Below are 12,392 nucleotides of genomic sequence, written 5' to 3'. Positions count from 1 at the left end.
ATAAATATTAATTTATAATGATCCTAAGCTTTGGAGGGGGGTGCTTTCCTGATGGCTCAGACAGTGAAGAATCTGCCCACAATGCAGGAAAACTCAGGTTCAATCCCTGGGTTGGGACGAAAGGAATGGCAACCCACTCTAGTACTGCTGCCTGGAGAATTCCATGGACAGAGAAGCCTGGTGGGCTACAGTCCATGGGGACACAGAGAGTCAGATATGACTCAGCGACTAACACTAAGCATTTTTTTAATCTTAAAAAAAAGGCTAAAAACTTCAAGTGAACTGTATTTCTGAATCAGCTTGTTTTTGTCTTGAAGGTTGGGTTTTAACCACCTTTGCATCCAGGAGTCCATTCTCAGAACACAGCATAGGACTCTTGTTTCTTAAGCATCACTGACTGACAGACCTATTTCCAGCCACACACAGGCTCTTTCCCCTGCACTCTCAGTGTGGCCGTGGCTGCTCAGGCCTGTGATCCTCCCCAGGACTGTCTTTTCCTCTGGGAAAGTCTGACTCACCTATGATTAGTGATATTTCAAAATGGTAGTGTCAAAAGGAAAAACATAAGTGGCTTTTAATTCTTAAGCTATTAATACTGCTCAGGGAATTGCTCTCTGAGGGAAATGAAAACAGCTTTGTCTATTTTGTTGTCCTAAAAATAACAATGAGCAGAACTGTGTTCTTGGTAATCATGCAGATTTGAGTTTGTTCTTTGAATTCTTTCCAGTGAATCTGATCACTTTCCTTAGGCCTGCAGTTTTTTATAGGTCTGGCAAGCAGATATTTGAATCTCCCAAATTCCTTGGTTTACAATAGTTTTTTCTACCGATCCAATAAAGCCCCACTGGCCTTATTCTTCTATTAATGATGACTGTCAACTATCCCTCATCCTCCTCAAGCTGCAGAGCAGGCTTTTTCCTTCTCTCAGTCACATGGCCAAGGACGCTTTGAGACCTTGGACAAGTCTCTGTACTTCCCTGAGGCCTCCTTGGATTGAAGTGTGTCCCCCTTCCCAAATCAGGATGATCCAGCTCTGCCCCCTCTTGTAGTCACATACTACTGTGCTCACAGCCACTTGCCTTTGCTTCAGGGTGAAAATTCTGATTTGTCTTCACTCTCCCATGGAATTTACCGGGGTTCTCTGTATCCTGTGGGTGGTAGCACAGTCTCCTGCCCCGGTACTGCCTCTTCCCTCAGGGACTCTGAGGGTCACAGAGTCTGAACCCAAGTGCCAAGGCCACTGCCAAGCAGTCACTGTCACTGGAGGATAGAGGTGCCCTTAGAAGCCTGGTCACATCTCAGGAGAGTGTCCCTTCTGACTGTCCCTTAAGGGAGGTCAGAGCTGAGCTTGCGCTTTGATTCCAAATGCCACACCAGCCTGGGACTCCATCATCTTCAATGGCCATTAACAGAAAAGCTCAGTTCTACTCCTTCTGATCTCCTGAACCCCAAATGCTAGTTACCTTTTGCTCCCTCGCCTCTAGTGCCTTCCCCTTTCTCACCATGTCCCTTTGTACTGTACAGCAAACATGACAGTTCCATGGCAACAACCTTCAACACTGCTTATGTAGGATACCTGTTATCTTTTCAAGATTCTCAAGTCTTGTCATTGAGAGCCCTGTAAAGCAACTACTACACCCACCTGCAGAGTGGAGAAAAAGTAGCAGTGGCTCAGTATCAACTATGCCCCAGGTACTATGCTAAATGCCTTAATCCACATTATCACCTAGGAGGGAGACCCTCTTGGATTCTGTGTACCCACATAAAATGAATACATATAAAATGCCACATATAAAATGAATACAAAGTTCATTTTATAGATGAGAAAACTGCAATACACAAAGATTGAGTAGTTGGCCCAAGGACACTTACTAAACCAGTGACTGTAGAATCTGAATCCAGAACTTCCCATAGCAAATCCTGTGCTATCCCCATTATATCACATTTGAGCTGATAAGCAATGAGATAAAGCATTTGGAAGTGCCTAATAATGTCCAGCACACAACAGCAGGCACTCAAGTATCTTAACATGTCAGGTTCACAGTAGTAACTCAGTACATGCTAGTTTCCTTCTTCAACCTTTGTAGCCACATCACCTCCACAGTTCCTTCTAGACTGGAGACAGCTGGGGCTTAAGGCTGAACCCTTGTCATGAATATATCCTGTGGTCCATCCAAAGACCTGTCTAATCTGTACATATTTCAAGGACCAACTGTCAGGATAGAAAAATACTCACCTAATTAAATCTAAACAAGCCAGTAAGGTCTCTCACTGTTGCTGTTGTTCATTGCTCAGTCATGTCCAACTTTTTGCAAGCCCATGAACTGCAGCATGCCAGGCCTCCCTGTCCTTCACTATCTCCCAGGAGTTTCCTCAAACTCATGTCCATTGAGTCGATGATGCCATTCAACCATCTCATACTCTGTCATCCCCTTCTCCTGCCTCAATCTTTCCTAGCACCAGGGTCTTTTCCAGTGAGTCGACTCTTTCCATCAGGTGGCCGAAGTATTGGAGCTTCAGCATCAGTCCTTCCAATGAATATTCATACCCTTTATGATTGACTGGTTGGATCTCCCTGCAGTCCAAGGGACTCTCCAGAGTCTTCTCCAGCACCACAGTTCAAAAGCATCAATTCTTTGGCGCTCAGCCTTCTTTATGATACACCTTTCATATCCATACATGACTACTGGAAAAACCATAGCTTTGACTATACGGACCTGTCAGCAGTGATGTCTCTGCTTCCTAATATGCTGTCTAGGTTTGTCTTAGCTTTTCTTCCAAGGAGCAAGCGTCTTTTAATTTCATGGCTGCAGTCACCAGCTGCAGTGATTTTGGAGCCCAGTCTGTCACTGTTTCGACTTGTTACCCATCTACTTGCCATGAAGTTATGGGACTGGATTCCATGATCTTAGTTTTTTGAATGTTGTGTTTTAAGCCAGCTTTCTCCACTCTCCTCTTTCACTTTCAAGAGGCTTTTAGTTCCTCTTCACTTTCTGTCATTAGGGTGGTGTCATCTGCATATCTGAGGTTATTGATATTTCTCCCGGCAATCTTGAAGCTTGTGCTTCATCCAGCCCGGCATTTTGCATGATGTACTCTGCATACAAGTTAAATAAGCAGGGTGACAATATACAGCCTTGATGTACTCCTCTCCCAATCTGGAATCAATCTGCTCTTCCATGTCTAGTTCTACCTGTTGCTTTTTGACCTGCATACATGTTTCCCAGGAGGCAGGTAAGATGGTCTGGTATTCCCATCTCTTTCAGAATTTTCCAGTTTGTTGTGATCCATACCATCATCAAAGGCTTTAGCATAGTTAATGAAGCAGAAGTATGTGTTTTTCTGAATTCCCTTGCTTTTGCTATGATCAAGTGGATGTTGGCAATTTGATCTCTGGTTCCTCTGCTTTTTCTAAATCCAGCTTGTAAATATGGAAGTACTCGGTCCATGTATTGTTGAAGTCTAACTTCAATGGATTTTGAGCATTACCTTGCTAGCATGTAAAATGAGTACAATTGTGCGGTACTTTGAACATTCTCTGGCATTGCCTTTCTTTGGGACTGAAATGAAAACTGACCTTTTCCAGTCCTGTGGCCACTGCTGAGTTTTCCAAATTTGCTGGCATGTTGAGTGCAGGACTTTAAGAGCATTATCTTTTAGATTTGAAATAGCTCAGCTGGAATTCATCAGCTCCACTAGTTTTGTTCGTAGTAACAAACTACGAACTACACTCCAGGATGTCTGGCTCCAGATGAGTGACCACACCATCTTGGTTGTCCTGGCCATTAAGGCCTTTTTTGTACAGTTCTGTGTATTCTTGCCACCTCTTCTTAATCTCTTATTCTGTTAGGTCCTTACTGTTTCTGTCCTTTGTTGTGCCCATCTTTGCACGAAATGTTCCCTTGGCATCTCTAATTTTCTTGAAGAGATCTCCAGTCTTTCCTATTCTATTGTTTTCCTCTACTTCTTTGCATTGTTCACTTTTAAGAAAGCTTTCTTATCTCTCACTGTATCAAAGCCCTTTTTCCTCCCTCTCCTATCCTGTCCACCCCAGGATTCCTTGTCCTATTGGAAATACTTGAGTTAGTCTCGCCAGTTGCTCAGAGACTACACAGCAGCTCCTTAAATGAGAATCAAATAACATTAGCAGCATTAGCACCAGATGGCCCTTGTCTTATAGTCCTCAACCCCATTTCTACAGCAGTGATTTGTTTAAGATCACACAGCTGAGTAGTGTAAGCAAGCTAGCTGGGTGGCCCTTTAAAGGCTGAGGACAGCAGTGGAGACCGGGAGTTCAGAGGAGATGCTCTAAGCCAGAAGCAAACAAGCCTTCAGCTTTATCCTTGGCTCTTTCCCACTGGGAACTGCCAGTGACACCACAGCCACACTGCTGCCACCTAGCGTCGAAGGCCCTGAATTGGTGCCTGGAAAAAGCCTGTGTGCTTGGTAGTTTGGGACTTCGTGCCTTCCAGGTCACACTAGCCCCCAAACCTGGTATCTGCAAGATAGCATGGGGGGCACTTCAGTTCAGTTCAGTTCAGTCGCTCAGTCGTGTCCGACTCTCTGCGACCCCATGAATTGCAGGACGCCAGGCCTCTCTGTCCATCACCAACTCCCGGAGTCTACCCAAACCCATGTTCATCAAGTTGGTGATGGCCATCCAACCATCTCATCCTCTGTCGTCCCCTTCTCCTCCCGCCCCCAATCCTACCCAGCATTAGGGTCTTTTCCAATGAGTCAACCCTTCGCATGAGGTGGCCAAAGTATTGGAGCTTCAGCTTCAACATCAGACCTTCCAATGAACACCCAGGATTAATCTCTTTTAGGATGGATTGATTGGATCTCCTTGCAGTCCAACAAACTCTCAAGAGTCTTCTCCAACACCACAGTTCAAAAGCATCAATTCTGCAGCGCTCAGCTTTCTTCACCGTCCAACTCTCACATCCATACATGACCACTGGAAAAACCATAGTCTTGACTAGACGGACTTTTGTTGGCAAAGTAATGTCTCTGCTTTTAAACATGCTATCTAGGTTGGCCATAACCTTAGTCAAGTGGTAATCTCGACGAAAGAGGCAGAGATGGGCAACAGTCCTACAGGTGGTCCTGTCAAAACTAGAAGATGCAGAACTGAGGTTTTTATGTTAATAAGTGGCCAAATGTCCCACCTACCACTTCCCCACACGGCCCCCTCAGGAAGGCCTTAGGTTGCCGCTACACTGCAGAATAAAGCTAATGGGGCAGCGTTCAGCAAGGGCAGTTGGGGTTTTGACTTTTTGCACTAAGGACAAGTGTCCCCAAAACTGCCTCCTAGAAACCTCAGTGTATGGGGACTGTGTCTTTGTCCTCTCCCCACTCACTTCCTTTTGCGCTCCTTTCTCAGGCTGAAGAAGGAGTATTTGAATTCCTAAATATGCAGGAAATGGTTCTAGCTGCCAGATATCCTCTAAGTCTTGACTCAGTCACCTCCTATAGGGTGCTACTCCTAACTCCTTCTAATTGGGAATATTCACCTCCCTATAGAGCCTGCAGTTCTTTCTAGAACCATTACTTGACTTTGCTATTAGCCTCAGTCTCCTCTAGGTCTCTTTCTACATTAGAGTGAAAATGCTATAATGTTATTACTCACAGAGACTAGCTTGGTGCCTTGCACATGCTAGATGTGCAGTGCTTGGTAGATGAATGAATGAATGGACTTCAGTGCAAAAGAGGAAACGTAGAGAATGCTTTTGGGATGTACAGTATTTCTAGATTGGCTTGGATGAAATCTAGTGTATCTCAGCTAGTCTGGGATCAGGCTGTGAGAACTTGGGAGGTCTCAGGACTCTCCTTCGAGCCCAGCCAAGTACAGTCCAGGGAAAGCACTTTTCCAACTCCTGGGATGCAAGCCACTTCGTTGCACTCAAAATGGCCTAATGGGGGTGGATGGGGTCAGGGCGGGGGTTCATCCTAGGTTCCTGCCCTGTTCCACCTTAGAGCATACTAGAAGCTCAGGTATACGGTCCCTCTAGAAACTGGATAAGGACAAATGCTAGGAAAAAATACAGAAAGCAAAAATGCCCTCAGATTTAAGAATGCCAGCCAGTAGTGAGAGCAGAATCTGACTGATCTGCACATCACCTCAGCAGAGCCCACAGGTGAAACTGCCCTCTGCTTCTTCCCTTTTCCATCCAGAATGCAGACTGGATAAATTTGATCACTGTGAAGGTAGCAGCCCTCAGGTCTCAGGAAAAGTCTTTTGTAAACTGCAAACAAAGGGACCAGCCAACCACTGGTCTCTGCCACACAGCAGAGACACTACCTCCTGGAGAACTAGTTGCTGCTGCTAAGTCGCTTCAGTCGTGTCCGACTCTGTGCGACCCCATAAGCGGCAGCCCACCAGGCTCCCCCGTCCCTGGGATTCTCCAGGCCAGAACACTGGAGTGGGTTGCCATTTCCTTCTCCAATGCATGAGAGTGAAAAGTGAAAGTGAAGTCGCTCAGTCATGTCCAACTCTTAGTGACCCCATGGACTGCAGCCTACCAGGCTCCTCCGTCCATCGGATTTTCCAGGCAAGAGTACTGGAGTGGGGTGCCAGGAGAACTAGTTAGACCACAGTGAAACACTGCAAAGGTGATGCACTTTCTGAAATGGCTGCCTCATAACAGATGCGGGAGATCTCAGAATCTATCCTCTGCTGACCACCTGGAATTCAGAAGTAGGGAAAGACCTACACTTGGCTGATATCATCTAGGCTGAAGGTCAAGAACAGGTGGTTCAAGTCACCACAGCCACGGTTGCAAGCCCACACATTCAGCTGCCATCCCATCTCAAAGGGGGGCGGGGAGAGATCTAACAATCCATGGCCCCACTTTCCACCTCTAAGGACACGCCCTCTGCACCCATTTATGTGTCCTACTGGTTGGCATCCTGTCAGGACTGTGCTCTAAACAGACACACTGGATCAGCCCACACATCAGGCCTGAAGTGTTTCACATGTCCATCAGACATCACACCCAAAAGCTGTGCAAATATTGATCGATGGGTCACTTTTTCCCCCTAACAAATTCAGAGAACATCAAAGATCAGAGTTAGAAAGGACCCTGGCCACCATTCAGTCCATGGGACCACAAAGAGTCAGACACGACTGGATGACACACACACCATTCAGTCCAACTCCACAATCCCTATCTCATTTTCCAGATGACCCAGAGGTGACAGGGAGTCCCAGTGACCCGAGTAACATAAGGCAGAACCGGGCCGGCACACAGTTGCTGATGCCAGGTCCGGAGTTCCTTCGAGTCTTTCTTGTCTTAAGCGATTCAGGGCACGGAAATAGTAGCTGCTGGCCATGGGAGTTTTCCCTGGAGGCCAGCTAATCTAAACAGTACATCAAGCATCACATACGGAACCTATTCCATGGGATTTTCCTGTGTGAAGGGGATTCCCTCTAACGATATCAGTAACTCTACTTCTCGGCAGTGCTTGGCCCCGCGGCCCTGTTCAGGTCCGTAAGATGAAGGTGCTTCCTAACCAAACAGGCTGTTTTTCTTTAATTCTAGAAATGAAACATCTGGTATCTGTTCCTTCCTCCTGTCGTTTACAGTGGTTTCTCCTTTCTTTTAAAGAACTGGTCAATAGGGAGGCAGTCCTGTCCTCAGCAACAGCAGCCCCAGACCTGTTGCCTCTGCCCAGTGGCTGGTAAACACTCCCTACTAGAGTCAGCAGATGGCTCCAGTGCAGGCAAGGTTGTACCCAGGACACATGGGTCTGGGGTATTTTGCTCCTGGGTTCTCCTCTGGGGACCATTTAGGGTAGAACCAATGACCCCACACAGCCCGCATCAACCACATAAAGGAAGTGCCATCCTCCAAAGTGTCCTGAGGTCTCTGATACAGTGGATAGCTGGACTCCCAAGGACACAGATTGTGAAGAAGAGGAAGTGACCCACATGGTGGTTTCCTGCCTAGCTGAGGTCTCTAGCCCCCTCTAAACCCCATCTCCCACAAAGTCTCAGCCACACTTCCATCTGCTTTGTTTTGTGTTCTCAATGCCTCTGGTCCCATCACTGGGATCAACAGGAAGCCCCCATGTGGTCTCACACAGACACTGAAGCCACTTACAGACATTATTTTCAGTGTTTTCTCAGATGCTGCTCCCGGGGCCCTGGCACAGATGCTAAAGGGCATCCACCCTCATCTCTGCTCTGTGGCTGAAACATCGCCCTCTTCGATGCTCTGAAGCTGCAGCCTCTGACACGCAAGAGGTCTGCTGCCTCGGCGGCTCCCAAAGCCAATTCCAGGGACAGTTCGAGCGGTAAGCAAGACCCCGGGCAAAGCCTCCTCCCCAAATAAGTTGATTTTGGCTTCAGCCTCTATGGCTTTGGCCAAGCTGGTTGCGTAACTGTCCAGGGACTTGTGCACATCAGCTTTCACGTGAAGAATAGGGTTCTTGGCAGCTTCTAAGAGAGAAGGCAGAAAAAAGGTTAGTGAGGGGCCAGGACTGATGGCTACCAAGGATTGGCCTGCTGTTGCTTTACTGACCTGGGGAGGGAAGACAAACAGGTGAAGGGTGTTCTGGAGTTTAGAGTCCCTAGGCGACCATTCCCTACTTACTATCTGGGAAATCTTAGAAGTCATTTAATCTAATTTCAGTTTTCTAATCTGTAAAGAGATCATGGCACACCCCTCATGTCATAGGGTTCCTGTGATAATTAAACGGTTCTTCCTAAGGTGCTTTAGCTTACGTCTGGCTTGTAGGAAAGGCTTGATAAATACTTTCTACTGGGCTTCCTTGATAGCTCAGTTGGTAAAGAATCTACCCGCAATGCAGGGGATCTTGGTTTGATTCCTGGGTCAGAAAAATCCGCTGGAGAAGGGACAGGCTACCCACTCCAATATTCTTGGGCTTCCCTGGTGGCTCAGCTGGTAAAGAATCTGCCTGCAATGTGGGAGACCTGAGTTTGATCCCTGGGTTGGGAAGATCCCCTGGAGAAGGGAAAGGCTACCCACTCCAGTATTCTGGCCTGGAGAATTTCATGGACTGTATAGTCCATGGGGTCCCAAAGAGTTGGACACGATTGAGTGATTTCACTTAACTTACATCTGTGAAAGAGTTCTCTGGTCTTTCACCTCCCTGGAATGTGTAGCAGTTTTGGCTATAAACTTCCACAAACCTGAATGTTGTCTCTGGCCTTTCCACACCCACTCAGAGATTCCTCAGAGCCATGGAGAACCTCAGGATTTGAAGGACATTAGAAGTCAGGTGCCCTTTCCCCAAGGATTAGGATCCCTGACAACTTAAGTGAACAGGTGGTGGTGGTGGGGGGGGGTGCTTCAATTTCACATCCTGGTGACTTTTTTCACATCCTGATGACTTTTAACCTCACTGCCTATTTTTCTCCTGACATTTTGGAGGGAACAGCTTATCCCCTAATCTTCATGTTGCTTGAAGTAGGCAACTTCCACACCACACTCCAAGAGGAAAAGAAGGGAGGAACCTGTGACCTCTCCCTGCGCTGCCACTCGCTCCCAGGAGGACTGATGTGGTCTTAAAAGTGCCTACTCCTCGCACTGTCTGCAAAGAAGAGCGCCTGTATGTTGTCCACCAACATGGAGGCTGATGGAGCGAGCTTGGCCATATGTGGACTGGGTGGATTGGGGAAGGGTTCAATCCATTTTTTTTTAATTTTGGAGTAACATATTATAAGGCCCATGAGGCTGCTAATCCAAGCTCTGTTCTTGAATCTACTTTCCCCATAAAACAGGCGATTTGATATCTGCCTCCTTGACATCCATGATGAACCCTTCCATTCATCTGGAATCAGGGTGGGGAGTGGTAGAAAAGATAGGACGAATTATGAAGATAAAACTTTGATATGGCCCATATTTATTTTCATAGTCAGCATTTCTGAAGAAATTATATCAAAGTCCCCAGACTCCTCCGTCACACTCATTCAGAGGAAAAGAGATTTTTCCATCTGTGGGCAGCCTGGATGACACTTCTAGTCAGAGTATCTGGAAGGGAAACAAGACCCCAGGTTCCAGAGGCAACTAGAGTGCTGAGGGTTGAGTTCAGAACAGATGGAGTGAAAAATGCAGGAACTGGATTATAGCAGAACTCATTCCTCTCACAGGACCCAGGGGCCCCCATCACCCTCAAGAGGGCAAGACCATTGAGGTGGCAGCTTCCCCTGCCGTGAAGTTGGAGCACTTACTGGGCCATTATTTTCATCTTCCACACATGGAAGCTGAGGCTCAGAGAGGCCAAGTTCAGATTCATAGCCATACAGTACCCATCAGGGAAAGAAGCTTTGGAGGGCTCAGAAGCTATTGTATCTAGTCAGGTAACTTCCTGAGGGAAGAGATGGGAATCAGCTGTGTGTGTGTATGTGTGTGTGTGTGATTGTGTATGTCTATGCGGCCCACCGCTTGCCCAGCCTTAGACGCTGTTTGCTCTGAGGGTTAGAGGCGTAAGGACTCAGGTGAGAGAGGGGTCAGAAGTGACGTTGGGGATGGACAAAGGTGGAGCCCCTAGCATGCTGGGCGTGGGGGCAGGCTCAGCCAAGGAATTGTCCTAAGATCCTTTCACTTCCCCATCTCCTTGAAGCCATCAGTCACAGAAACCAAACCTTTGATTTGTTCCACTTCATCTTCAAATGTCACTGAGCTCCTCCTCTTGGGTGGGCACATGTCATGGGAGAGAGGGTTGTCATCTGATGTGTAGTCTTCAAGCAGCATGACATCTGTTCCTGAAACCAAGGGCAAATTCTGCACCTCTAACTGGCAACACCAAATCCTCTCACCTTCTTTCCCACCCTCTCTACACATCCCTTGCATCCCTCTCCCATTTATTCAAACCCACAACCAGGTACAACCAACTGCCCTGCAGCTTTGTCCAGGACACACAGTGTCTCTCGTCCCATTTCAGGGAGTTTGCAGGCTGCTTTTCAGGCACACCAAAAACAGCAATGTTATCCAAGTGGATGGGTTACAGCCAGATCACACACTCAGAAGTGCTGAGTCAGCCAGACCTGGATTGGGGAAGGGGAGTCAGGCTGAGTGGAGGAGGGAGGCATTATTAAAGGGGCTTTGTGTTCAGAGTGATTTTTCTTACAGTTTGAATTTCTATCATTCTAGTTAAAATATGCTGTGCTAAATAAACATATAAACCCTGAATGTGTAAAGTTCTTTAGAGATCAAAAAGGGATTGAAAAATATGCCCCTCAAAAAGGGGGAAAGGCAGAGAGGAAGGAAGTTCTACTAGAGAGAACTGGGTAGACAGGTGGTGAGGGGTGGGGAGGGGAGGAGGGCTGAGCAGAACCCTGATCTCACACTGGGGCAGATGTTGAGACCAGCCCTCTTCTGTCTTAGTCTCTAGCTTTCAACCCTTCAAAGCCTGGTGCTCAGCAAATTAGGAAGAAAGCAGAGCCAGGAGCTCCACATATGTTCTCCCAGAACAACCTGCACAGATGTGCTCCTCTGGCGGACTTTACAATATGGTGGTTACGCACACGGGTTCCTGAGTTGGACAGATCTAGGATCACAAACAGGTTACTTAGTCCCTCAGCATCGTTCAAGGTGATTAAAATGGGGATAATTCTGTCTACCTCATAGAATTGTCATGAGAATTATGAGTTGGGACATGTGAAGTTGTGATGCAGTACCTGGATCACAACAGGTGCCTAGTCAGTGGAATCATCACTCTCAAGGACATGGCTGAGAACAGTGAGGCTGAAGCTCACATTCCAATCTGTGTGGCCCCAGAACCCAAGCTCTTTCTTCTGTCTACAACATGTCCCCTTACTCCTTTTCACCTGGTCACCTCCTATTCACTCTACAGGTTTTAACATCACTTCCTCAGAGAAACTTTTCTAACGCTCCCATCCCCAAGTGCTCTCTCCCCAACAGGGAGCACATACAAGTCCACTACGTGTCCTCAATGCACTTGGCTTCCCCTCCCACAGTTCTCATCAGTGCTATGACCTTTTTAAATAGCAGAACTACTGAGGTATAATTTGCAGCCCACACAATTTGCCTATTTAAAGCCACATGAGGGCCATTCCACCAGCACATCTCTAGAACGTAGGGCAGTATCTGCTCAAGGCAGGGGCTTGGCAAGTAAATATCTGTTTAGTGAATAAACGTCCCTGCCTCTGGATCCCTACTGGTTGTCTGAGAAGAGGTAAGAGGGCCTGAGGAGCAACAGCGACTTTCCTGTCCTTCAAGTTACAAGAGGGACTTTGGTCTACAAGGGAGACTGTGACCAGTTGTTTAACCCTCTGGGCTGCCTGTGGGGGTGCATTCTCAGGCAATGTTCTGCCTCCAAGGGAAATGCTCCAAGACAGAAGGCCTGGTCTGGGTCCCTTCCCATGGCCCTTCACCCTAGAATTCCGCAATACAGGCTCAGATGAG

The 12,392-nt window shown here is 47.2% G+C and overlaps 1 protein-coding gene across 11 annotated transcripts in view; it reads right to left on the bottom strand.

The window, feature by feature from the left end:
• Nucleotides 1–12,392, bottom strand: part of GPR161 (G protein-coupled receptor 161) — a 77,822-nt gene that overhangs the window by 4,263 nt on the left and 61,167 nt on the right. For 6 of the 11 annotated variants that reach the window (XM_081489216.1, XM_081489220.1, XM_081489217.1 and 3 more), the window contains 2 exons: nt 10,610–10,729; nt 8,010–8,440 (listed from right to left, as the gene is read on the bottom strand). In XM_081489216.1, the coding sequence (XP_081345342.1) occupies nt 8,175–8,440; nt 10,610–10,729 (386 nt within the window). In that variant the 3' untranslated portion in view covers nt 8,010–8,174. Of the gene's footprint in view, nt 1–8,009; nt 8,441–9,838; nt 9,996–10,609; nt 10,730–12,392 lie in introns of those variants that run through there. The other 5 variants (XR_014053378.1, XR_014053377.1, XR_014053376.1 and 2 more) reach the window with 2 other exon arrangements.

Source organism: Giraffa tippelskirchi, chromosome 5 (assembly GCF_054371585.1).
Source record: "Giraffa tippelskirchi isolate mGirTip1 chromosome 5, T2T-mGirTip1v1.2.pri, whole genome shotgun sequence".
In the NCBI taxonomy this organism is placed as follows: Eukaryota; Metazoa; Chordata; class Mammalia; order Artiodactyla; family Giraffidae; genus Giraffa; species Giraffa tippelskirchi.
The sequence above is the reverse complement of the archived record's forward strand: the minus strand, read 5'-3'. Positions and strand labels throughout refer to the sequence as shown.